The sequence below is a fragment of the Colius striatus genome, chromosome 2 (genome assembly GCF_028858725.1).
Source record: "Colius striatus isolate bColStr4 chromosome 2, bColStr4.1.hap1, whole genome shotgun sequence".
Taxonomy (NCBI): domain Eukaryota; kingdom Metazoa; phylum Chordata; class Aves; order Coliiformes; family Coliidae; genus Colius; species Colius striatus.
The window spans coordinates 48,525,607-48,553,203 of NC_084760.1; the positions used below are offsets into that span (position 1 = coordinate 48,525,607).

The 27,597-nt window shown below is 43.9% G+C and overlaps 1 protein-coding gene across 2 annotated transcripts in view; it reads left to right on the top strand.

Moving 5' to 3' along the window:
* Positions 1 to 27,597, top strand: part of SOBP (sine oculis binding protein homolog) — a 117,515-nt gene that overhangs the window by 81,865 nt on the left and 8,053 nt on the right. For both annotated transcript variants that reach the window (XM_061990373.1, XM_061990374.1), the window contains one exon: positions 17,705 to 19,659. In XM_061990373.1, coding sequence (XP_061846357.1) covers positions 17,705 to 19,657 — 1,953 coding nt within the window. In that variant the 3' untranslated portion in view covers positions 19,658 to 19,659. The remainder of the gene's footprint in view (positions 1 to 17,704; positions 19,660 to 27,597) is intronic.

Genomic DNA, 27,597 nt, shown 5'->3' on the forward strand with positions numbered 1-27,597 from the left:
GCTCACGTGGCTGCACACTGTATCCTGCTAACACTGACAGCAGAGACCTGACTTTATTACCATTTGCATGGCAGTCTCTGTGCTTTGAGGAGCTTCCTATGCTATCTGTGAATAGCAGAGAGGTTCCCAAGGCAGGATGTTCAGAGGAGTACACAGTGGCTATTACAGGACAAAGAGATAAAATGGCTTCCTTTGAGGGCTTGCTCCACCAAATTCTTAGCAGAAAGTGTGGTGCATTGGAAGTACCAGAAGGAGAGGGAGGCAATGCACTTGAATCATAGAATAATTTTGGTTTGAGATCATGGAGTCCAATCACTAACCTAACACTGCCAAGCCCACCACTAAACCGTGTCCCTCAGCACTGGTTGCTCCATTTGTAACCCATCTCCAGTTTTCATCCTTGTTGTCCATCCTTTTTCCTTCACCCTCCCCACTTAGTTCTGTGACAATAATGAAATAAAGGAATGTGAGGTAAAGGCGTCCTTAAGGCTGTCATTGTTGCCAAGTAATGCTAATAGCACTTTCTCACATACCTGCTTCTGAACGCTAATGTCATTTAATTATTGTGAAGTTGCAAATGAAGGTGCCCACACACAAACTCAATATGGATGTAGTTATTAGAGATGGAATGCCAATTAAGCACACACCAAAAGCAAGTGGTGTATTTTTGATTTGTCATCTGATTTATTGTCGTTTACTGCACATGCCTCAGACAGCACCACCAGAGTCAGGAGCAGAGACCCAGCCCTTTGTGTGTAAAGCTTACTCTTAAGTCTACGCTTCACAAAAGAAAACAGCAACTGACATAAAGGAACCATTCTTAAAATATGACTGAAAGTGTAGTTTTGAAGCATTCTCTCCAGCTCGGGTTAGGAACACAAGGGAGGTACGACTTTTGGTCAGCAGATGCACGTCTCCAGAAGAAAGAACTGCATGCTGTACCATTCACGTACATATGTCAGAAGGCCTTCAGTGAAAATCTGAATTATACAGGGAAGAAAACAGCCTGCAACCAGTTTAAATGTGTTGGCCAAGTCAGCTAGGAAGATCTGCAGGCTTGGGCTTCAGTACCTAGGGGCACATTGTCTGCCTACCATATAATTACCGGGGTTTTTAATTTTCAAGTATCTCCTAGCATTGCATTTTTCAATTCTAGTCAATCGGCCTTGCATTTTGGGGTGAGAAGCACAATGCCAGTGGAGCACTCTACCTTGTTGCATGGCCTGGGCACATTTGTAATGTTCTTACACACTCTCAACCTGTAAAGAGCCCTTTGAACGCTGTGCACTACACACCATGCAAGAAACTCATTATCCCAGTCATTTCAAGACTAATTTATAGGACATTTGGTTAATTTGCATAAGCTATCCAGTACACAGAACATGTCTCCACAATAAAGTAATATGCCAAAATCGGGATTTATGTGAAAACACAAATCCTGGGGACGGACACACACACACACACACACACACACAAACACACGTGCGACATTTTCAAGAAGCTGTCGTTAGCACCAATCTCTAAACGAATACCTCTGATAAAAAGTCACAGAATCCTGCTTCTCCACCTACTGTATGTGAAGCTCCCATGTAATTTTCTACTTTGAATCTTGCTTGTCTTTTTATTAAGATGGGTTTTGATCCTTAAAACAGCCCTGAAATTTGAATACTTGGCACTGTTGGCTTTGTCTAAAAAGGAAACAAAATACCCCAAACTGAATCCAAATCGAGGGCTGCATGTTCAGCTATCACTGTGAGGGGCCTCGTGTGTCCGCTGCTCTGATTATTACCTTGACACCAGAAACAGGAGGGCCTGTAATCCTTGAAACAGCTGACATCTGAAGCGCTGATTCTTCCTGTGCTTTGAGTTAGTCGGTCCTTGATCTCCGTGCTTGGCATGCAAGCCTGGCTTTCACTGAAACCTGACCTTGTGGTCCCTTCTTCTGCAGCCCTGTTTGTCTTCTGCTGTTCAGAAATGTACAGCTTCTGTCCTCAGGACTCTGAATTAGAGCTACGTAGGTCAAAGGAGCAAACAGGAGAGTTGTCATTATTGGATCCAATGCCTACCCTTGATTTTGGTGTCCTTTTTTACTTTTTTTCAATGACAATTGCAAAATAAGAATGTTACATGACTTGTATTTTAGCAAACCTTTCTCCTGCTAGGTGACATTGGTGTTCCATGATCCCTAACGTATGATCGCTTCACCTGCTGGTTTTGCTCCCTTCCTTGAAAAAGCCAGCCTGGGATATGAAAGTCAAGTTGACTTCTTTCTTCTCTCCCTAATATGTCTTCTGCCATTATGAGGGCTCTGAAGAGCACATTAAGTCCATATTTACCCCTGTGCAATCTAATTAACTTCCAGAATAACTGTGCAGGTGTAACTGAGATCTCAGTTTGAAGGCAGCTTTGCTCCACTTATTATAATTGAAGGAACTGTTTGGCCAGCAGCATTTCTATTAGTAGTAATGCTGTTTGAAAAGGAAATAACTTAGTTGGACTTACAGACTGAATTTGTAGGAATGCCAGTTAGAGTTGCATAAGTAAATGCATACATATCTGCTTACCTGTAAACAGAGGCTAACTTGAGCTGGAAATCACATGTAGAATGAACATGTAATCTTGATGCCATTGCTACAAATTCATTTCCCAGGGCAGAGCTACAGTTTCAAGAGCCCGTTTCAGTGCTTTATTGTTTTGAAGGTTTGAACAGCATTGGTTGTTCACTTTGGTGCATCACGTGTAGTTCCAGTTAGGTGAAACCTGCTGGGTATTTAACGGCTTGTTCAGCTTGAACCAGAAGCAAACAGAGGGAAATAACCTATTGTAGGAAGAGAAGTACTGCAGATAAAGATTTTTTATCTTACTGTTCCAGATTCTGTTGCTCTGTTTTATCTCTTATTCTAGGCTTCAAGATTAGTATTTGCAGGAATCTGAGGTTTTTTAATACAACTATACTACAGGTTACATGGAAATGACAGCATTAGCCGCCACATGCAGTTTTTTTGGTTTACTCTATTGCAACTTGAATCACTTTTTACTGTTCTGAGATGTTAGAGGCACATTTTTTTCCTCTAGGGATTTACAGTTTCTCTTAGTGTTTTGATTACTTGTGAATAATTTGATAGAAAACCCCTTGCACATGTGCCTGTGATGTACAGCATCTAGCCTGGATTTAGTTTTTAACTGATCCCTGATAGCTGAAGTTACTATATACAAGGAAAAACATTTGTAATGCTGTCAGGAAAATCTCTCTGGCAACTTCACTAAAATTTGTTGTGTATAAAGCTCCATGAAAGTTCAATAGATGTAAATGCAGATTAATTATTTAAAAAGTAATAGGAAGGAATGAGCTTCCAAACATGTAGTGTTTAATTATTTAAAACCTATAATGGAATTTCAATCCTCACGCATACCTGAGGTCTCTCATTGTGCTTGGACAAGTGCCTGAGGTTAACTGGCACATCCCCACCTCTGAGCCATCTCCCCTCCTATATCACAGGGTGATAAACGTGCCTGGTAGATCTGAAGAACAGTCAATATTCTCAGTCAAGCCTACTAGTAAATATGCTATACTTAACTCTGGCTTCCTTTCCCCCGTTACTATGTTGCATCCTGAAATAAAGTCACTCCGTTTACAAGGTGTATACAAGTGCACAAGTGTGCACACGTCTGGAACTAGCCACAGAGGATGAAAGCCTGAAGTCAAGGCTTGGGCAAAGTCCTTCATGATTTCTGATCCCACAGAGTGGAAAGAACCCCATAGTAATGTTGCAGTTTGAAAATTTGTTAATTTGATGGTTCAAGGCACCCACTGTTTGTGATTGCACTGGATGTTGTACACACATGTAGGACAACTTGATTCCCATTTCAAAAACTCATGCTTAGTTAGATAAGGTGAAGCCTTCTCTGCGTTTTAAAAGGAGGATCCAAGGTACAAACTGAAAATAAAGAACATACAAGTGTCCCAGATTTAGAGACCTGCCTGAGCTCTGCAATGAATGGAGAGAGTTCTGCTGGGATCAGTTCAGAGCCTTAGTTAGGTTCCTGCTGTGATCCACCCTCCTAGAGGTGCCTGCCCTTGGCTACAGACCTGAGCTGGGCAGTCAAGACAACTATCTAAAATTGGTCTGTCTGCATTATTTCTCTGCCTACTCTTCCTCTTGTCCAAGGTGACCGAGGAGTTTTGTGTTTGCAGGGAATGACATAATGCCAATCTGTCAAGTCCCATGGCGGCACGTTAGCTATATTACCTTCCTTCTTTTACTGCTCTAAGTCACTGGATGAGGAGCACTTGACTCAGGGTGGGTATTAAAATAAATTTAAAGACATGATCTTAAAAGAAAAGCAAACACTTCAGTTGCATTGAACAAATTGCACAGTTAGGAGTCTTTGTATATGATGACTATTGGCAAATCTCAGCTGGTTTGATAAGGAATATTTCCAGTGGTGCTCTGCCCTGGGAAATTGTTGTGAGAGGGAGTTTTGTGGAAAGACCTAGAGAAGGAAAAGGACTAGATAAAGAAAGTCAGAGTTAGTCCTTTTTGAGAAGGAGTCTAGAGAGCTTAGAGCTCTTGAGAGCCCTGTTTGTGATACACTTGCAGAGTGAGAGTTTAAATATGTTGATTTCTTTTGTTCTGGTGTGCAGCTTCCACATAGCTGCTTCATCGTGCATGTCATGCAATGAGAAAATCATTTGCATGATCTTGTAAGTATGAAAGGGTTTGCCATTATGCGTTTACATAATAAAATCCATGCAGTCACAGCCTTCATCATCCATACAGGCAAGGAATGAGTGCCATCTACAGTAACACAACGTGTTACTGAAGGTTCCTCTGTGATTGTGTTCTTTCCCCAGTAGCACGTCTGGTGCCTTCTGCTTCTTGATATACTCTCCTTAGTGAGAAATCAGTGTTTTTTGCCAACTCTTGGTTACTGGCTCAAATTTAAAATAAAAACAATACTGGCTTCAGTGGAGTTATCCCAGATTCATCCCAGAATTGCTAAGAATAGATGTGATTTATGTGAATAGCTGGGTGTCAGTACACTCTGGTGCTAAGCATTTTCCTAAACAGAGGGGTAAGTAAGACATATCCTCTCTTCTCATTTGAATAGAAAAGACCTAGTGGGACTGTTTGTTTTGTTTTCTCCCACATCCATACCCTACTTAGAAAGGGGTAGGGGTAAATGACCAAGGAAGAAGGTGTGTTTTCATTACTTGAAAACCGGCAAATGTTTCAGGCATGACAAAAGCATTATAGTGGGCAGCGAGGTATGTGAAGGGCTGTCCCTCCCCACTCAGGGTTCTGTCACAAGTAAAGCTGTTTGCAGCCAGTGGGTCTTGTCAGAGGAAGCCCAGCTACATGGCAAGAATGTTCTTACTAAAACAAGAAGAACATTAGCAGTAGAAGACAAGGAAGCGTTCACACACATTAATTCACCATACATTTGGCTCCAGGCTGCAGTTTCAGACCTTTAGAACTCCTCATTTATTATTTTTACAGCTAAAATCTTGGAAAACGGTGGTCATGGTAAATCCTACTTGCTGCTTCTTTTTTTCTCTGTCCTCTCCTCTCCTCTCCTCTCCTCTCCTCTCCTCTCCTCTCCTCTCCTCTCCTCTCCTCTCCTCTCCTCTCCATTTGGAGCCCGTGCAGACTGTAGTATTCCCCCTCTCTTCTTTTCCCTGACCCTTATTTCAGTTTTACTTACTCAGGTGCCCAAGAGTGAGTCTAACAGTGGCTCAGAATAAGCCTCTCTCCAGCGGTGGTTTTGTGCTAATAGAAGTAGGAAGGAGAGCAGGGACTGTACCAGCGGGATCTGGGTTTCAGCCAGGATCACTGCTTTGCAGCAAGAGAAACTGGAGGGACACAGAATGCTTCCTCTGTGCATGGCCGAGCAATTTGGCTCGCTTGGCTTCTTCTTCTCCAGCCCCTAACTCCAGAGGAAATGGGAAAATGAATTCCACTCTCCATGCTTGATCTGCAAGAGATGTGACACGTCTCAGTCCTGGGCTGAAACCAATGTGACACACTTTTCCTTGATCTAGGCAGATTTTGGATCCGGCCCAGGGTTGTTCTAATCAAATGCGGTTTCCAGAGAGCTGCTCTTTAAACTGAATGTATTCTGGGACACAGGGTGGTGTGTACTATTACTAGCAGTGAAACCAGCAACTCTCCAAGTGTGAATCACACAGAGTCAAATCTGGAACAGTTTTGACTCCCTTCAAAGCTCTATAGACCCAGTAATGCTCCTCTCTTGGAAAGTTTGGAATTTTTTTAACCGTTTTTACTAAATTCCTACTTGCTGTTCTACAGACCAACGATTTTTCAATTGGGATTACAGTCATATTCTCTAGACTCAATAATGTTACATTTAAGTCTGAGTGTTTTAATGGCTGTTCAGTGGTGATTTTGGTCCAGATGAAGCAGTATTGGCCTCCAGCAATGCCTTAGGCTAAAAGCATCATGTGTTAGCGAAAAACATTAACCTGCTCCTCAAACCTCCTCCTTATTACATTTATAGTCCTGTCAACCAACCTATGAGCCATGGGAAACATAATGTAGAGGATTTTGTTATTATTTTTATATTCTCTTTAATATTAAAAAGAAAATATATTGGAGAAAAAGTATATATAAGATATTACTGCATATAAATTCTAGAGATATGAGCCACATGGGTTATTTTCCATCTCATGGTGTTACTTTGCTTTATCACCAGAGTAAAGACTTGTTCAGACAAAAAAGGGTGAATGTGTTTATTTAGGTATTGAATTTAAAAGTGAATTAATTAGAGAATATAAATCTTAATCTGTCTCCTGAAGTTATCTGCAGATATGGTAGCGTGGAGTTGTCAGGGGTGAAGATATCTCATTTGGGAAGATTTTGGTCACTCAATGAGATACTATTTGAGGCTGGTAAAGTGCCCCTTCCCTCTTTTGCCTGTAAGTTTCCCTGTACTTAACAGCATCTGTAATTCTCAAAAGAATTTGATGGAAATGTTTACAGTGTTAATTGCTCTCAATTTCCTTTTCTTTTCTTGATTGCTGGGGCTGGAGGCAGGGGATGCTGCGAAGCCTCATGTATACAGGCTCTCTTTCCTCGGTGTGCCAGTCGACAGCTGCTCTGCAGAAGAAAACTTCTGTGGCTGATGCGTGGTCCTGTTCTGTCCCTGCTTGTGGAGCATGTGAAAACGTTAACTGTGCATCAGGTTCTCCAAGGGCACGGAAGTAAATGTCCTCATGAGGAAAGAAATGCACTTCCACTCTCTAAGGGAGAGGAAGGAGGCAGATTTCCTAATGTGACCTTTCTCTGCTGCCCCAAAGAGAGGACAGGCACTAGACATTGTGAGGAAGTACTTCAAAGCCCCAGGAAGGTTTTTCCAGTTGCTAACTTTGGTTTCTTTCTTTTGTCTTTCTGAATATTCAAAGCCAACAATTCTTGTCCTCTTCTCGAGGTGTTTATGATGCTTCTCACTTAGCAATACTTTGCACGGCAAAAAAAGTGACAGCAATTTGAAGAGGTACATTTGTGTCATCTTTAGGAACAGGAGCTCTCACTGTGGCACTAACAGCTTCAGGACCATAAAGTAAAATTTCCTTTGTGGAAAGGCACATGCTGTAGTTCACTGAGATTCTCATATTCACCTCCTCAACATAGTTCTTGCTTCTGGCTGCTCAGTTTTTTCACCAGATAATTTCAGGACCAGGGGTAGTTAAGAGAATGCACATCATGGGAAGTCTTGACGTGGAAATCGGGTGTCAAAGCTCAAGGTGACCAGTGCTCATAATTGGAAACTGCTTGCCTGACCAGCAAATAAGTCTGTGCCACTGTGGCAAGCTGGCTTCTCCCACTGCCATCCATGAGGTAAGGACCATGAGGAGCACGGCACAGACACTCAGATGACTTCACACATCACTACCCTCGAATTAAGCTCACAGAGAAAGAGGCTACAGACACACTTGTATGGTCTCCCGTCAGACCTGGTTAAGTCTGGAAGAGGAAGTGCTTCTTGGCCTTTTTTCTGGACACAACACTATGCAAGTTCTGGGCTACTGCTTGCACATCTGATGAGCTTGAGTCTTGATGGGAGCTTGAGAGTTGAACTTGAGACACAATGTTTTGAGCCAGGGTTTGCTCTGCTCCGCTGTCACTTGCGTGATGTAGTTATGCTCAAAGGCCTATCAACTTGCAGTGGGATGGGGTTTCTTAGGGCCTGCATTACCATTGAAAAGGGAACTGGGGCTTACACGTTTGAAGTGTGAGTCTTGGTGAAACAAATTGTCTGTCCCGCTGAGGGCTTGCAAACCCCCCACTGCTCTTTCCTGCTCTTGCCCTCCTTTCATCTTCTGCATCATCTTAATTTTATTTAGGACTTATGCCACTCTGGAGAGGTGGCCTTTGCCAGTACTGAAACAGCAGTGTGGATGTACCTTGTAATCAGCTCTTGTATGGTACAAGTGTACAACCACCACATTAAGGATTTTAAGGTTTAAATGCTGTTATTGTCCTATTCTGTGTTATTTCATCGAGGAAGGTTTCTGGGGAGAACAACTTCCCTCTTGGCAAGCCCCACCTCACACTACATTCATTTTCCCTGAAGTTTCACCCACCATATTACAGGCTTCACCAGTGGTTTCAGATCCAAAGTTCCCCCTGTGGTTTCAAAGCCTCAGACCAAAGTTGAGAACACGGAGCTCAGCTGTTTATATACACAGTCAAATATGTAGCTACTCTGATGAAACAAGACCCAACATGGATTTCTATCAGGCATTAGCATAACTTACATTCATTGCTTTTGGCTGGGAACATAAAAAAGCCCTCCCAACACAAAGGAACACAGAGGCTTTGAAAAGACCCCCATTTTAAATACCACAGATGACAACTGCAATGATTCAAAAAATGAAATCAATTTATCATTAGCCATTAATTACCAAATAGCTCTATTTTCTCCTTCTGCTTCATGTAGCTTAGACTTTTGCATAATTAGGATGAAAAATGGAGACAAAGTGGGCTTTGCATTTAGATGACATAAAGTCAGTCAGTACTCCTCAGAAAACTATGGTAAAGATTTTCAGGAGGAGAGCTTTAGGGTGGTTACATCAAGGAAAGGAAAAGTAAGTGAGCAGGCAAGCTTTGGTGTCTTTTAAACAGAGAGAAACTTGTCACAGGACAGTTTTAAGTTGTAGGCAACTGCAGTGTTCTGTTTTGTCAACTGTTTTTGCACAAAGCTCCAGACATTGTAAAAAATCTGTTTTCCTTCACACCTAGCATTGCTACGAGCTATATTGTAACCACATTCGTAGTGTGTTAGAGCCTGCCTCGGGGTTCCTTCACAGCAGGCTTCAGCTGGAATGAATTTTTGTTTTTCAATTTTTTTATAATAATCACTCCATTCAAGTGGAACAATTGTTATAAAAAAATTATCGCAAGCCATCTTGGACAGAAAAGTCTCGCCTCAGTAAACACGCTGAATGTCTTCCAATAAGCACATCACAAATGGTGATTGGTGCTGGATAACTGCTTAGAGCCACACTTCAGATTATGCCTGTTACTAGTATTATTTGATATTTGGTAGTGAAAAAGCATCAATTCCCAGTCATGACAGCTGAGGAGGGGACTTGGTCACAGTCATCTTGAAAGCAGATGCTGTGAACTGTCCTCCACCTCTGGGGATGGTCTGTAGCCCTGCCAGGGACCCCTGAATCAAAGCCCTCTGCCCCACACGCTACCATGCATTGGCTGCAGTGCTGGCCACGCAGACCCATGCATACCCTGCTCAGGCACTGATGGTGCCCTGGGCTATCCAGTTTCTCTTGGGAGGCAGCCTGAGCAGGTCCAGGGTGGGTGTTTTGGAGGAGGATGGTGTAGGGCAAGGCAGGACAGCTTGATGAGTGATGGCAGGTTGTGGAGCTTCTGGTGAAGCTGCACTCACTCTGTGGCTTGGTACAGGGTACTGGCAGCAGAATACCTTTTGCTATAACTCAGCTGGGAAAAAAAGCACAACAGCATCAGGATAAGCAAAAAAGCCTTTAGATGGTCAATTTCAATTCCATTACGCTGTTTACTGCTAATCTCTCAAAGGACTTTGTCATTTTCCAATTTGTGTGGGTGGAATGTATTCTCCTCCCCTTCCTCACTCTGACCCTGTGCATCTGAGCGGAGCGAGGCCCTGTCCTTCTGCAGATCTTCACCTGCCTACCTTCCCAATCAGCACAGTAGGCTCCTTACTTTGCACTTCTTAATACTCATCCTGTTTCTAGAAAGAGTCAGGAAATGCAAAAAGGGAACTCCAGTGCCTCGGAACAATCTTTGTGTCACACATTGACGTGAGTTTGTGTGCTAACAGTTGAGCAGTGCCTTACCAGCCTGGAAAGGGCTTTACTTCCCCAGGGCCAGCTCTGGAGGTGGATCCTCAAGAAGGGAAAGGGGCAGGGGGTGAAGAGGTAATATAGATTTCTGAGTTGATGTTTGCAGGGCTGGTCATTCCAACCCAAAGTCCCACTTCACATGTCCTGGTTTAGGCCCATCTAGGAACAAAGGATTTATCAGCCATAAGTACCAAGGGCCTTTGGAATACCTTAAAGACAGGGAGTGACAATTGCCATTTACTATCCCAGCCAAAACAGACAAGACTCCTCAACATGGGGAAGAAAACAGAAATTTATTTAATCCACCAACCAACCAAAACCGTAAAACTCCAAAACATAACAAATTGAGTGGTACAATGATGAAGAGCACAACCAGCCCTTTAAGACCACCTTCTCCCCCCCCTGCCCCCTCTTCCCAGGCTCAGAGCCCTGATCCAGGTGTCTTTATCTCCTCCTCCCATGAATGGCTCAGAGGAGCATGGAACAGAGTTTCAGTCAGTCCTTTCCCAGTAGCTCCTGCCATTTGTGTCTCCTCAAGGCAGACAGGCTCCTCTCTGGTCCTCCCTGCTCCACCATGGGGTCTGTCACAGGCCGGGCAGCCCTGCACGGGCCACTCCGACATGCGTTCATTCTGAGGGCTGCAGCTCCTCTCCACCTCCTGGGGCCCACAGGCTCTCCAGCACAGCCTGCGCCATGGCCACCTCCTCACACAGTCTCCTACCCATCTGGGTGCAATCACCTGGATCTGCTGGTGGCTCTTAAGTCCTACACTTACCCTCCATGGGTTGCAGGGGCACAGCCTGCGTTCTCACCACAGGCTGCAGAGGGTTCTCTGGTCTGCCACTGCTCCTCCTTCCTTGCTCCTTCTCTGACTGTGGCATCCACATGGTCACCTTCATCTTGTACCACTCCTACATCTCCTCTTCTGGCTCAGATTTCCCTTCTTAAATAATGATGGCAAAGGTGCCAGATTGGCACAGCCAGGCTGGAGGTGGTTACACCTCAGAGCCAGGGGATGTTTCCAGAACTGCTTACTGGGACCAGCACTGTAGCTCCTGTTACCAACCAAAAAGTGGCTCCACACAAACCCATGACAACTCACAAGCAACAAATGCATGAATAGTTAAGGTAGAGCTCCTGCCCCAAAGTTTCTCCACGCTTGGTTATGCAGCAGGCTGCAGATATGGGGAATTTAGCACTGCAGATGGGATCTTTGAGGGAATTTGTTTAGATACCACTATTACTTTTAGGTGACCTGTTCCAAAGAAAAGCCTTGGTGGTGGATAAATGGAGGAAAGCAGGCAGGCAGCCACATTGCCCAACAAGCTGGGGAAGCTGGCAATGACAGCTGAGAGTGGTTTCACATTCCTTTGCCTTTTAAAGATAGTTAGCTAACAGTCCTTCAGGATACATAGATTTGTGGTTCTTTCCTTCTGGTAAGACTGAATATCACCTAGTATCCTGTTGGGAGTACTTTGCAGCCTTACATAGGGGTTAAGGGGTGACAAGGTGCCATGGTGGTGTTTATGGTTTACTAGAAACCTGTTTGTGCATTTCAAGCCGCTTCCTAATTTCTAGATTGCTGCTGCATCCAGTGTTTGTCAGACTTCAGCACTTGCTGAAAAACATATGGCTGATGTGTTAGGTCCTTGCTTTGCAGGAGTGTGTGCAGGCTGGAAACTGCAGGGGAGGGCCTGGGACACATTCTGGGCTAAAAGGAAAGGCAGCCAGGGCCAGAACGGGCTATAGGAAATGTACAGTGAGGTCCATGAAGGCAGAACACATGCCTGAGTGCATATGAAATGACAGCAGTTGGATCCCACAGTGGTAAAAGGGATTAAAAACTACTCAGTGAAGTTGAATACGTGGACTTTTTGCCAGGAAGCAAGGATTTTATAATCTTCAGAAGATTCAGCTGGTTGCAGAATCTTTGATAAGAGCCTGGTCCTTAGGATACAATGCAGCTCTACCTTCTGCAAGGTGTCCCATGAAGACATTCTCCTGAGTAAGGAGAGGGACTTTGTTAATCATCCCCTGGTTCTGGAGAAGCTGAAAAGGGACTGTCTTTGTCCTAATGACCTCTCTCTGTCCTTTCACTAAGCTTTACTGGGAAGCTGATACTGGCCCAAATTGCTGCGTGTAAGGCACAGGCTCTGTTTAATTGCAGCAATAGTGTTTGTGTGCTGTTCCTTCCTGGTTTCTCTTGGGCTGATGTAAATACATCCACAGACAGATTTTAGCGAATGTATTTCTTAATAAAGTAGTATCTGATACTACATTATCATTCAGAGGTCAGTGGTGGACTGCAGTAATGGATGAACTTTGTGCCTGCATTTGACAGGTGATGGAAGCATTAATTATCCCGTGCCTGAAGCCCGAAGTGTGGCCCTTTTAAGCGCAGCAGGATGCCTGTGTTGTGTCCGTGGGGAAACCTCATGGCCACGTCTGGAATACACTTTGGACATTTCTGTCAAAATAAAGATACGAGTGCCGACAAGGATGGCTTTTTTCCCCCTCTTTGTGTTAGAGAAACCTGAGCGTTCCAAGATCCCACAGTCCTGGCTTCCTCGGTGTTCCCGTATCGGGCACGAGTCGTGTTTCTGCTGATGCAGTGTCTTCTGAGTCGTCTCCTGGTGTAGATTGCTGCGTGTTTCGCAGGAAAGCGGATAAATGATATCAAGTCATTGAGCTTATAAGTAGCACACTGGCAACCCGCCACTAAAATATAAATACATTAAATGTACTGAAGGAAGTGTTCATTCTGTTGTTTAGCATTGGACATGCCCCAGTTAGGTAAATTTAATCTTTTTGAGGGTTGTTGCGTTACAGCTGAATGAGATAGGCAGTTATCTTATTACTGATCTTTCTGTCATTCAGGGTTTGTGTTCTGGCGTTCGCGGTGTGAAGTGTGCTTGCCCGAGAGCGGTCCTAGGAGTATGTTCCAAAGAAGATGAAGGTGCGTAGGGGATCTGTTAGCATGTTGCAAGATCTGACCCTTTACCTCGGACATGTTCATGCACCTTGTCAGTCACGCCACTACAGGGCCCACCTTGTTTTGGGTAGAGATGTCCAGAATGGTTGCTTTGCCTGTGTTTTGCTAGGAAATGTCCGAAACTCAGCCTCATGGCAATTATTTTCTTCCTATGTATTTCTGCTACAGTCCTTTCCAAAATCCCTGGCTGTGCCTGTGCTCCTGTTGAGATCAAGGGCAAGGCTCCCACCAACTCCAAGGTGAGCAGAGTCCGGTGTTAAGTGTTAGATCCAAACCCAACTGAGTGCATGAAAGAGAAATCTCTTCATTGTTTTCCATGGGTGCCAGGTCAGGCCCTCCGACCATGAACCCGCAGCATTAACTTTGGTGGACTAATCCTGCTGGAGCCCAGTGAGGTGTTCCTGTGCGTAAATGCTATCAGATCCAACACGTGGCGTTAACAAGCACTCTGCAACAGTTCAGCTCCTCTCTTGGTTGTGTAGTGAAGGGAAAGGATGAGGCAGGAAGAGGGAAGCAGGAGGAATAAATGAACAGAGAGATTTTGAGCTGATTGTGAAGAATGACGGTGTTCTGTACGGAATGCAAGTACTTAAAAAAATAAGACATTGGCTGTGTGTTTTACAGATAAGAAAATGTTATTTTATTGAACGGAAAGATATATATGTTTCACCTATCACATCTGAACTAATCAGTGTAGGCTTTTAGAAGAAGTCTGTAATTACTCTGAGCACGTCATTAGTTAAATGTAAAATGAATGATATTGCTCCATTTTATTACCTCTAGTGATATAGCCATTTGTATCATAAATTCATTGACCTCATCTGAAATGATCAATCCCATAAGACAGACTTGATTCATTAATTCTTAAGTGACATTTTTTCTCCTCCAGTAATTTCCTCCTCATTGTAGGGACTGTTTTTCTGACTTTTAGTGTGGTATTGTAAGGTGTCATATTACCTTCATGATATGCACATTTTATACTTTTATCTTAAAGCAGCAGCATAGAGTGATTGCTTATATTAAAAGGAAGAAAAGGAGAGATCAAAAGGAAGAAGGGAAAGAGAGGAAGGAGGAAAGGAAGGGAGGGAGGGAGGAAGGAAGGAAGGAAGGAAGGAAGGAAGGAAGGAAGGAGGGAGAAGATGAACCTCTTCAACATTTTGAGATATTGCATAAAATCAATTATTATATATTTGGCCCACCTGGGATGTTTAGAGGAACAGAATTGCTGCCTTTAATTTCTGTGACTTTAATTAATTTTATCTAGTGATAAAATATACAGAACAGTTTGTGATCAATATGTGAATGAGGCAGGCAGACTTCAGAGTTTCTTGTACCTCAGTGAATTATTGAAAATGGGAGAAATCAGCAGAGAATTTCTAAGCAGGATTTCTAAATATTTTACCGAGGAAGAGAAAATATTTGTTTAGCTAGGAGTGACTTAGGAACACACTTGAGATAAACAAATCAATACAGCAATAAAACACTAAAGTATTTCAGTTAATTTTTCAACTGATGACTAACAAAATTAAAATATTAGAAAAGATGCCACAAGGTTTTTGAGAGCTCTATTTTTCTTTCATTCTATTTAATTAAAGTTACTGAGGAGGCTCTTACTAGAAGGATAAGGAGCCTGAGTTTACTCTTTTGTATTTCTCAGGTACTTCTTTGGCAGCAGGCTTACAAGTTGACTTGCTTGCTTTGCCCTAAAGGAAGGGCAAGTCTTAGCTGCACCATCCCAGGACTAAATCAGGGAAGCAGCTGCATCTGAAGTCCTTCCCCATCCCTTAGAGCAGCCACCTCTATGGCTGGTCTTCTCTTTGTCTCTGCAAGCAGACGCTGGTTTTGTGGGCAATGGGCTGGGAGCTCCTGGTACTCTTTTGTGTAGCTCTTTGAGTACATGTGGAGACCCTGTGCCTCTTTGCACAAGCCTCAAGCCAAGAGCATACCCTGAAAGAGACGGGAGTGCATCAGTGTGCATTCTGAATTCATACATGCAAAACAGATAGCATTTGGGGCTACAGCAGTGAGCTGTTGATCAAAAATTACTTTAAGGTACTGAGTTAAATGGTACCTTATTAACCTGTGGTGTAGACTCACAAATTCCCCTGTTGTCTACTTGGAAAACAGTGGCAAGCCAGAAGATTTAAGAAGGTCGGTTATAAGATGTTTCCATTGGATGATCCTGTGCTGACTTTCCAGGTGGGTGGCAAAGCCCATACCCATGCTAGATACCTGGGATGGTTTAGTGCTCACTGATGGATGTGCTCACACTTCCCATTTGCCCCATGCCTGGGGATGATACACAAGCTGTAGCAGCAGAAATGTTTATCTTGACCCTTCTATGCACTTGACAGCCTTTTCGTCCACGTTTTTAAGGGTACTACATCATCAGTGTGCATTCAATGCAGGGCTGGATTTGTTTGTGACCCACTGGGAAATTTTCTTTGCACGGGGCATCATGCTGGAAATGCGTTGAGCAGCACTAGCACCTCCTTTGCTTTATCTCACATGGCACTGTGTGCTCTGCATTCCCAAACTTAAGGGGTGGTTTAATTGTTCTCACTTATCAAGTAATTATTTATTTTTATTTAAATGTTGGCATAAAGACCTCTTGATAGGGGGAGGAAGTGTGCACGTGAACGTGTGAACAGTATGGGGAGGCAGGAGAGGGAATCAAACAACAACCTGACTGGATGACCAAAATGTTGCAGGCTTAAAATAAATGAGCCAATAGCCATAGTACATAGTGTGTGTTTGTGTGTATATACATATATATTAAAGATATATTACTGAAAACTCAAAAATGTCACCACTGTTTGTATTAAAGGAAAGCTGAGAGTTAAATGAGATGAGTAATCAGACGTCAAACATATGTTGTTTTGAATTGTTTATATGGCCAGTAGTTATTAAAATTAATTATTCCTTTAATGTAGTCTTTTGACAATCGAATTACTTTTTTTTTTTACCTTGTACAAAAATTTAGTCATTTCAAAACAAGGTAATATGCACTGTTTGGAAAAGGCAGAAGAAACAATATCAGGATGTATTCTGACATGGTCATAGGCTCAATATGCTGATAGGAAGCACCAAAAATCTCTGTCAGTGGAGTATTTTGAGAACTAATGCAAATGACAAAAATGGGATTTTTTTGTGTGTGTAAAATTCTGTCAAAAAAGTAAGGCACTGAAAAATCTGACATCTGTTTATCTGTTTATAGCTATGGCAAGATTACTCATATTAATTCTTGTTTAAAATGCCATATGAAGGAAAGGCATTTGTGCAAACAAGAGTCATATTTGAATTGTAGATCATGTCTTCACCATCTGTGAGAGCTGTTGGTGTTGCAAAATTAATGTGTTAATGAAATCACAATAATTTCTCTGAAGTAATGGATTCTGAAGCCTAGAATGACTATTTTTTGAACTTTGGTGTCTAGTGGTTTACAACTGGGAAAACCTTTCACAGCTTAATTAGTTCTGCAGCCTTGCTTTAAAAAAAAATTGGCTATGCCTTCACCGTACCAGTAGTAACACAGAAACGGATTAAATGGAAAGCAGAGAAACAAAACAAAAATGAGCCCGCAATGCAAACTTTTTGCTGTAGTATTTGAAAAGTTGCTAAATAGGCCTTTGCTTGCCAAGGAGTTTTATTCAAAGTGACTTGTACACAACAGTGGGCAAAACAGCTCAGGAAATAATTCCAGCTTGCCGAAACATCACAAATTTGGACTATTCGAACCTTCCACAATGTCCTGACTGTTTCCAAGTTTCTCCTTGGAATGAAGGGCAAAGGATGAATGACGCTTTATGCTTCATGATGCCATTTTAAAATACCACACCCTTTCCAACTTACTATTTGATACTCTTAGTAGAATACTTAGCGTTATAGCATGCTGCAGCTTGGCAGAAAGGATTCGCATTCATTTCTAGCAACTTCCTGACACCTTCTCCAGTTATCACACTTCTTGGGTAGCATGGCATCCCAGGTGGTACAGGTGTGCATAGATTACCACTGAGGAGCTATCAATTGTACGATATGGATTTTGGATACTTACTTATGCGTGTTAGAAGAGTTTATGCTAGCTGATGATTCTTCTCTGTGGCATGGGTATGAGATAAATACAACGTACCGTGTAAGGTAGAATTGAGAGCATGATGGCAGCCAGAAAGGGGAGTGTCATTCAGTTCACCAATATTTTGGAGCAAAACCCCATAGTTTTCATAGATGTGTTCATTTTTCTGCTAGAAAAATAATATATTTAGAAAGCAACTGAAAAATGACTTTTGAAATAACACTATGAAGAGAAGATTGCTTTTCTTACCTGATTTGATTTTATTGCTGTGTTGTAGGTATGTGACTGGTGTAAGCACATAAGACACACAAAAGAGTATCTGGATTTTGGGGACGGGGAAAGAAGGCTTCAGTTCTGCAGTGCAAAATGTCTCAATCAGTACAAAATGGACATTTTCTACAAAGAGACACAGGCCAATCTTCCAGCTGGACTGTGCAGTACATTACATCCTCCAGTCGAAAATAAAGCAGAAGGCACTGGGGTGCAGCTGCTGACTCCAGATTCTTGGAATATACCGCTAGCAGATGCTCGGAGAAAAGCCCCATCCCCAGCGTCTGCAGCTGGCCAAATTCAAGGTCCTGGACCATCAGCGTCTACCACTGCCTCTCCGTCTGACACTGCCAACTGCTCTGTCACTAAAATCCCCACACCAGTTCCCAAACCTATTCCCATCAGTGAGAATCCAAATATTCCACCGGTTTCTGTCCAGCCACCTGCTAGCATTGTGCCTCCAATTGGTGTCCCACCTCGCAGTCCTCCCATGGTGATGACAAACCGTGGGCCAGTTCCTCTGCCCATATTCATGGAACAGCAAATTATGCAGCAAATTCGTCCACCGTTTATCCGTGGGCCGCCTCACCATGCCTCAAATCCTAACAGCCCTCTGTCAAATCCGATGATTCCTGGAATCGGTCCCCCACCAGGTGGTCCCAGAAATATGGGTCCCACCTCTAGCCCCATGCACAGGCCAATGCTTTCCCCTCATATTCATCCACCCACAACACCTACCATGCCTGGGAATCCTCCGGGCTTGTTGCCACCTCCCCCTCCCGGAGCTCCGTTGCCCAGTCTTCCCTTCCCCCCTGTCAGCATGATGCCAAATGGTCCTATGCCCATGCCACAGATGATGAACTTTGGATTGCCATCCCTTGCCCCACTGGTGCCACCTCCAACTCTACTAGTGCCATATCCCGTCATTGTCCCTTTGCCCGTCCCCATCCCCATTCCCATCCCGATCCCTCACATCAATGACTCCAAACCCCCAAATGGTTTCTCCAGCAACGGCGAAAGCTTCATTCCGAGTACCTCCAGCGAGACGCCTGGGACAAAGCCAACCAATAGCTCTTCATCCCCTCGAGAGTCAAAGCAAGGATCATCTAAATCCTCCGACTCGTCACCGAGCTGCTCAGGCCAGTCCCTAAATCAAGCTCAAGTGCTTCAGGAGCACAACAAAAATGAAGTTGTTGACTTGACTGTCAGACCTAGTAGTCCAGTGAACAGTAAATTTGGTTTCCCCAGTGTGCTACAGGGTCCACAGGACGGTGTGATAGACCTAACAGTAGGCCACCGGTCTAGGCTGCACAATGTTATCCACAGGGCTTTACACGCCCAAGTGAAAGTTGAACGCGAACCCAACAGTGTTGTAAACTTGGCTTTTGGTAGCTCGGACAAAAGGAACTGCAGCGACTGCCGGGACAACTGCAGCCCGGTTGACTCAAAAACGTTACCGTGCAGTGATGGAACTCACTGCTGTCCTGTCTCCTTGGCCTCTGGCACACCGGGACTGGAAGCTGGTGCAGCGGTGTGCAACGTCATTGTGAATGGCACGAAGAGCACGGAGGGTTCCAAGAACCCAGAGCCGCTCCAGGAGCCGAAAAAGCCCCAGCCCCCGGAGGAGCTGGCGGTGAGCGAGCTGGAGTCTGTTAAGGAGAACAACTGCGCTTCGAACTGCCAGCTCGAGGGAGACATTGGCAAGAAGACTGGGGAAGAGCCCCTTGCTGGGGGAGACAAACAGGACCCCAACCTTAACAATCCAGCAGACGAGGACCATGCGTATGCTTTGCGGATGCTGCCCAAGACAGGTTGTGTGATCCAGCCTGTGCCAAAACCAGCAGAAAAGACTGCTATCGCGCCGTGCATTATCTCAACGCCAATACTCAGCACAGGGCCAGAGGATCTAGAGCCACCACTGAAAAGGAGGTGTCTCCGAATTCGAAATCAGAATAAGTAAAGGTTTGTGTAATCACTGTTGCCTTCTGTGTGAATAGAATTGGGTGTTTTTCAGGTTTGAGGTCAAACTCATGTGGATGTGGCCTTTGTGAAACAAAAGGTACATATTCCAATTTATCAGCACTTTCAGAAAACTATTGCTATTTATGTTTTAATGTTCTTCTTCGTGTTGTATTGCATCTGTACTTGTCAGTACTCCATCCATCAGCAGCCTCATTACACTTTTGCTCACAGAACATTTTCTGATGGCGCTGGCTGTGAAATTATTGTGTTGTGTATGTCAAAGTCAGTGGTTTTCTGCCTAGGATATAGCTTAGGTCTGGGCTGTTAATCTGCTTACTTATTCCAGCTGAGTTACACAGCAACTCAAGCCTTCATGATGATGATTGAAATTGCCCTACAGCATGGCATGGAGCAGGACGATGATGCAGCTGCTTCCTGCTAGCTCAGATCCCACTGACTCACCAAATGATCATCTCCAATCATCTTACTTTGGTCTGCCTGCAGACTTGCACCCTGGCTTCCAGCTGGGCCATTCTCTGGAGAGTGAACCGCCTCTCGCTGAGCTTTTATTCCTTGGGCATGGTGCTTAAGGACTGCCTGCTGTTTGGGACCTGCCCACTGTAGTTTATCTCAACAAGCTTTGTTGTGCCATGGGGCTTTACTCTTTTACCTGAGGTATCTGCCTTTAGTACGTGCTTCTTACCTTAGAAAATAAGCTGAGATTCCTCCCAACCCTGTGGTTTGTGTATGTGCGTGGTTCCTAGTAGGGCTGCAACACAAAGCAGAGATATGGGCAAGTCCAACAACCCTGGCTTGTCCAAGGACAATGCTCAAGGCAGAGTGCCCCCTCTAGCTTTTTTTCCCTATTCCCAGCCTACTGAATGCCTCTGATAAAAACAGTGCCTTTGTAAAACTGTTAGTTTAATATATGTCTGTTGCTTCAAACCTGTGAGCAAGAAACAAATGTAATTGCATTTGTTTAGATTCACAAGTGCGAAGAGCTTCTTTCAGGAAAAGGGAAAATGGTGGGTGTTGCAAGAAATCTGTTCAGCAGTAAAATACTGACGGTTTGCCGGATGTGGCTTGATGACATGCCAGCTTTCATTCCAATCCATGGCATATTCTGTAGCCTCCAGTAAATCCCTGTCCCTGGTAGCACAAATAGTGACTGCAGCGGTGCAATGGGAATATTGCCTCGAAGGGCTTGGCACCTACAAGCGTAGATAGCAGTGCAGGCTGTGGAATCTGGGCCATTGCAACATCTCCCTCCCCGCTCCATCAGTGCAGGCTAATTACACCGTCAGATACTGCAGTATAGTCAGGGCTCCCTTTTTATTTGTTAATGCTGTGTTCCCTGTGTTGGCTGCAGTGCTGGAAACGTTACTTCCCTTGATCACAAACACTATTTATTTACTTTCTTCAGTGGAACAGAACTATTATTCTTTGCTCTCTGCATGTGTTGACACTTGTAAAAGATATATTTGTAAGAATGGAGGACAACAGTTACTTTCTTGGATGAATAACCAGCCAGTACAGTAACACAGAAGTCAAATGAATATTTAAAATCTTTGCATGCTCCTAGGCCCTGCTAGTGGGGATCCCCTCCCCACTCATGAGGTATGTCTCTTCATAAATATATGCATGCTTTTACTTAGGAGTAGTGATTTGAACTAATGAGAAAGCCACTGTTTGACTGTATCCCTCTGATTTTAAGAGATCCAGGGGTAATCCTGCCGTTTCCATCCTGTTTAAGCTCCCCATAGCTGTGGTTTATTTAAAGCTGGTCCAAAGAGACTTGCACGTCTGTGTGCTGACACTGTAGTCAAAGACAGGCTGTTTTTTAGCACCTATTTATTTATTTACTCCAGACCATCCAGGCTGCAATAATACCACCTCTCCAAGGTCTCAGTCCTAAGAAGGTTTCAGCATCATCCAGAGCCAAAAGCCTTAGAACTCTGATTTTAAGTTCTGGCTTCACTGAGCTGTATTATTTTTCCTGTTGACATGATTATACATGACATCACTTCATAGATAGCATTTGACAGAGAAAGTGGGCAAACTGAACAAGCTGCATTGAGAAGACAAGAAGGATGCTTTATCACTGTTGTGGTTTAACCCCAGTCAGCAACTAAGCACCACACAGCCACTCTCTCACTCCTCCTCCCTCCCAGGGGGATAGGGAGGAGAATTAGAAAAAAAAGTAAAACTCATGGGTTGGGATAAAAGCAGTTTAATAACTAAACCAAAATAACTATAATAATAATATTAGTGAAAAGGAGTATAACAAAAGAAGAGAGAAATAAAACCCAAGAAAAGACAAGGTGCACAATAAAGTTGCTCACCACCCACTGACGGGTGCCTCAGCAGCAATCCACCACTCCCCACCAGCTCTCCCTAGTTTATCTACTGGGAATGATGTTCTATGGTACGGAATATCCCTTTGGCTAGTTCAGGTCAGCTGTCTTGGCCATGCCTCCTCCCAGCTTCTTGTGCACCTCCTCACTGGCACAGTTCAGGAAACTGAAAAATCCTTAACTCGAGATAAACACTACTTCGCAACAACTAAAATGTCAGTGCGTTATCAACATTTTTCTCATGCTAAATCTTAAACCCAGCCCTGTACCAGCTACGAGGAAGAAAATTAACTTTTTCCCGGCTGGAACCAGGATGATCGCTCAGTTATCATCCTCATCTCTTTGTATTCTCTTATCGACAGTAACTGCCACTGTGGTTATCCTCAGGAGTAACCATTTTCCCATTCACCAAGAATTTTATATATTTCTTTGTCTCAGTGTAAGTGTAATCTTACATGGAAGTTTTCAAGTTGCCAGGCAAGATTAATCTGACCCAATATAGACATCTGGAATGAGGACACAGCTGAGCTAATTGTCTCAATTCTGCTTAAAATCAACCTAGAGAAGCAGGCACTTCAAAGAGTCAGCTGAGCTCATCCTGAAGTCAACAATGAGGACAGCTCAGATGAATTGTGCCCTAGGAGTGCCTATTTCTCTCTGCTGCAAGGGAAACTTAGGATGACAGGCACAGACGTAGATGTCCCCAGAGATGCTGGAAGTTAAAAAGCCCAGCCTAGGTGTCTGCCATGCCTCTAGGGTTTGGACGATAGCATAGCATGGCATGGTGTTAGTTATTAGTCAGTCTGTGTTCATCCTCTCCTTCTTCTACAAAAAAAAAATAAAAAGAGAAGTAGCCTCTATGTGGAAGAGAAATGAGAAGCAGCCTCTATGTGGAAGAGAAATGAGAAGTAGCCTCTATGTGGAAGAGAAATGAGACTAGTATCCTTGTGTGCTTCAAGGGAAAGAGGATACCCAAAATGCTCTGCAGAAAGGAACAGCGTGATAACCATCTCATTCCAGTGGGTACCTCAGTGAAATATGGGTGGATTTTGAGACTCCCAAGGCACGCACAAGTGATTTGTGCAGCTCTGATGATTGATTTGAGGTGTGGACTCTTTGGTTTCATGCAGAGCCCTCCTTTCATTAGTGCTGGGAGCAGCTAGTCTGGGGGAGTGGGAAGGCTGCCTAGATTTCTGTCTGCCCAGCAGACTGTATGTGAAGGCTGTGCAGAGCTGAGAGTCTTCCCATTTCTGCACAGAAGGGACAGGCAAGGGCAGCAGAGCACTGGTGCAGACCCTTATATTGCAGCCCTGACCGCTGCCATTCCCACGGGTTCCTCCTGCTCAGGCTTGGGAAAGGGTGGAGGTAAAACCCTGCTCCTTTGACAGTCTGGTTGCAGGGAGGATCTCTCAAGAGAGACTCCCAGCCTCACAGAAATCCTGCTAAAAGTAAGAAAGTAGGAACTGCACTTAACAGTTGTGTTGACTCGGGCTGTTGGAGGTTTATATTAATTGCTTTGGCCACACAAACCCGGGAGAAGAAAAAGTACAGAGAATTGTCTTTGTCCCTCTCGCTCCTCACGTACCCTAACTGGAAAACCTGAACATACTGCCCTAATGTGCAATTTTTCCTGGATTTAACTCCCCATCAAATTGTATGAAAAGAAGGAAATTAGCCAAATATTTTTACGCAAGAGTTCTGGACAGACAGATTGGGTTCATGTAAATGCAACATGGACTCTCTAAAAAGGAATCAATGCAAGCATGACCTTCTTTGGGCAAGTTGCCAAACTCTGGATTATTTAATGTAGCAATTACTTGATTATTGGAAGTGCTAATCAGCAACATAATCTTTAATGTTAAAGTTTAGTCCCTCCATCAGGATGTGGACCGTCAAGCTGTTCTAGCTTGATGCAATTTGAAGAACCAGCAAAAGATGTGTCGGTGCCAGAGTCCTGCTATGACAAAGGAGTCAAACTAGGAAGAATATCCTGTTAGTGTTAAGTTTTTCAGGTTTGAGCAACACGAGTTTCTAAAATTATCAGTGTTAGCATTGCCTGCCTAGATACTTACATCCAGGCAGGATCAGTTTTAACCCTCCAGTTTTGGTGTCAAGGTTTCCTAAAGCAAACAAATTGAAACACTAAAGTCTGCTTGGATTTAATGTGATAGTTATGGTAATCTAAATTAGAAAATTTAGTGGCAATCGTAACTAGCTTCTGTGTGTGTGTGTGTGTTGGCATGTGTGTGTGAGATGACTGTGATGGGGCAGAAGGGAGTTTTATTTGCTTGTATCAGCAGAATTTCTCCCAGAAGTCATGGAAATAGTAGGAGTATGGCCACCTACAGAGCCAATCCATATGTCCTGGGGTCAGTGTCTGCTGAATTATAGGCCCAAACCTCCAGCTGTCTACTCCATACATTATAGTCGTAAAAATATACAACGTGCAGAATGCTCCAGTTCAGAGGAAAGGTAGTATATATCCCACTGTGAGCTTGCCTGCCCATAATGGTCCAGCACAAGATTTCCTGTTCTAGTCCAAATTCCTGAGACGAGGGGCATAGCTATTAACCTCCCTTTCTGCCTTAAGAGGTTTTATCACTGCCCCGTCACTGTAGCATCTATCTATCCGCATCTTACCCGGCCTTCCTTGCTCTGATCAGGATAGATTTTGACTTTGAAGGTATACTTTAAAACAGATTTTATAGATTTAAACACATTTTTGTGCTTGTCATCTTCGTTGACACACTACTGTGGGCCAGAGCCTTAGCTAATTTTAACTGGATATAGTTCCACTGGTGCTAAACTAGTTTAAATCTGCAGAGTAATTGGACTCATACACTTAACACCTACTCTTATGGTTCAGAAGTTTTCCTTCACCTGGGTTCTTACGAGCCTACAGATTTTTTCCGTTTATCTGAAGGAGGAGAGGAGAGGCTGTTAACACCACAAAGCCTTAAACACATTTGCTTGGAACTGAAGCTTTGCCCTTGAGAGCTGCCTGGCTCTAGCGGTGTGATCTTATGTTTCAAAATTGACTGTGGAGCTTCTCAAATATATTAAATCAGAAGAAGGATTTTCCAGAAAAAAAAAAAAGAAGAAAAAAAGGAAAAAAAACCCCGAGGGTTCTCAAAATGGTGAAGTGTACGATGACATAGTTCCAGGGTAGCTTTCAGCTCCCACATCTTGCTGCCAGGGTGTGGGAGCGCTGACTTCCGTCTCGGTGGCAGTAAATAGCAGGCTCGTGGTATGCTGTCGTAGATCACTGCACGCTCTTCAAAATCAAAGGAACAAGTGCTGATTTCTGATGGGTGCCTCCTGCTTTTCCATAAAACCTCCTAGGGCATATGTTTCAAATATGAAATCTGATTCTTGAACCCAATTTAGAAATAACTTCGCCTGGCCTGATTTTGAAAGGTAGCGAGGATTTAGGGCTGTTGGCGAACAAAACACATGGCCAGTCAGCAAAAAATGACATAGCTTGTTGGACAGACTGACAAAAATCTGCAGAGCCTGTGGCTCCTGGAGACTGTAGTCTACCTGACAGCTCCCAGGACTGGAAACCACTGACTTCAAAGATCATTTTGGTGCTTACTTATCCTTAATTTAGTTGTCTCATGAAATGAAAGTTATTTAGCTGAAATAAGCCTCTTATCCAGGCCATTCCCTAAGATGGTAAAACCCACATTGTATCGAAACAGCAAGTTACTCATCATTCTTTGCCAAGCCACTTACATAAATATAAGGCCTAATGCTGTTCTCGTTTAAATTGGTGCAGAGTAGATATGGCTGCATTCAAAAGTGTCAGGTGTAAAACAGGCATAGGAGGAGACTGTCTCTCCATCTGTCTGTTCTTGCGCTGCTGAGACACCAAATTCTGTGGTGTAGGGAAAGTTTATGGGGAAAAAAGAGCACCATTCATGATTAAATACAGAATCCCTACCAAAAACATCATAATAACCCAGATAGGCACCCTTGTAAAAACATCATCTGAGACAGCGATTGCCTTTACATTCAGAGACTGAGATCCTGGACAGTACGTGTCTGATTGCCGCTGAAATCCAATAAGGAACTGGGCACCTAATAGCCTTTGTGAAGCTTGACCCTGAAACAACTACGGCCAGCTTCAGTGTGGAGAGGTGAGCTCTGAGCAGCTGTGAGGAGCTTATAAACTATGCCTCAGTATTAAAAGCAACACCTGAAAGTGAGTCAAAAAGGAGCACAACGCTTTTGAGAACCGTAGTTGTAACAAATCTTGACATAATCAAACAGCAAGCAATAGATTTTGTGATAAAAATATTTTTGTTAAAAAAAGGAGTGGGAGATTAAAAGAAGCAGCAAATCTGTTTAAACAAGAAAACAGGAGGAAGTCAGACTGTGACAAGCAAGATTTTCTGAAGCACTTTTAGCTTTCAGATTACCTGCTGAATCTCTCCCTGTCCCATAGAGCAAAACAGGCAAGTTAAGCACATTCCTGGGCGCATCCACGAGTTGAAGCCTCATGGCTGAGGCCTGCTAATCATGACTTCATTTACACTAATTTGAGCACAGAATGATAGGGGTTGGAAGGGACCTCGGAAGATCATCTAGTCCATCTAAAGTCCATCTGCTAAAGCAGGTCCACCTAGATTCCTAGGTAGCACAGGAACACATCCAGACGGGTTTGGAAACCTCCAGAGAAGGAGACTACACAACCTCCACAAATTTAAGTTGAACTTTCTGTGTTCCAGCTTTTGTCATTACCCCTAGTTCTGTCACTGGACACTTCAGAAAAAAGTGCTTCCCCGTTCTCTTCACATACACCTTTCAAATACTTGCAAGTATTAATGAGATCCCCCCCTCTTCTCCAGGCTGAACAGCCCCAGGTCCTGCAGCCTTTCCTCCTCACAGAGGTGTTCCAGTCCCCTCAGCATCTTGGTAGCCCTGCACTGGACTCTCTCCAGCCATTCCCTGTCCATCTTGAGCTGAGGAGCCCAGAACTGGACACTACACCAAATGAGGCCTCACCAGGGCAGAGTAGAGAGGGAGCAGAACCTCCCTTGACCTGCTGGCCACACTCTTCTTGATGCATCCCAAGATGCCATTGGCCTTCTTGGCCACAAGGGCACATTGCTGGCTCATATTTATAATCCACCAGGACTCCCAGGTCTCTTTCCACAGAACTGCTCTCCAACAGGTCAACCTCCGTAATGGTGCGTGGAGTTGTTCCTTCCCAGATGCAGGACTCTGCACTTGTCCTTGTTGAACCTCATGAGATTCCTCTCTGCCCAACTCCCAAGCTAGTCTTGCTAAATGGCAGCACAGTGTCTGGTGAATCAGTCAGTCTTCCCAGTTTGGTGCCATTAGGTAAATTGCTGAGGATCACTCTGTCCCCTCATCCAGGTTGTTGATTGAGATGTTAAGACTGGCCCCAGAACTGACCCCTGTGGAACCTCCTGGCCACAGGCCTCCAACTTGACTTGTCTCCGTTGATTACCACCCTCTGGGCTCTGTCATTCAGCCAGTTCTCGATCCACCTCACCATCCACTCATCCAAGCCACAGTGCCTGAGCTTTTCAATGAGGATGTTATGGGAGATGGTGTC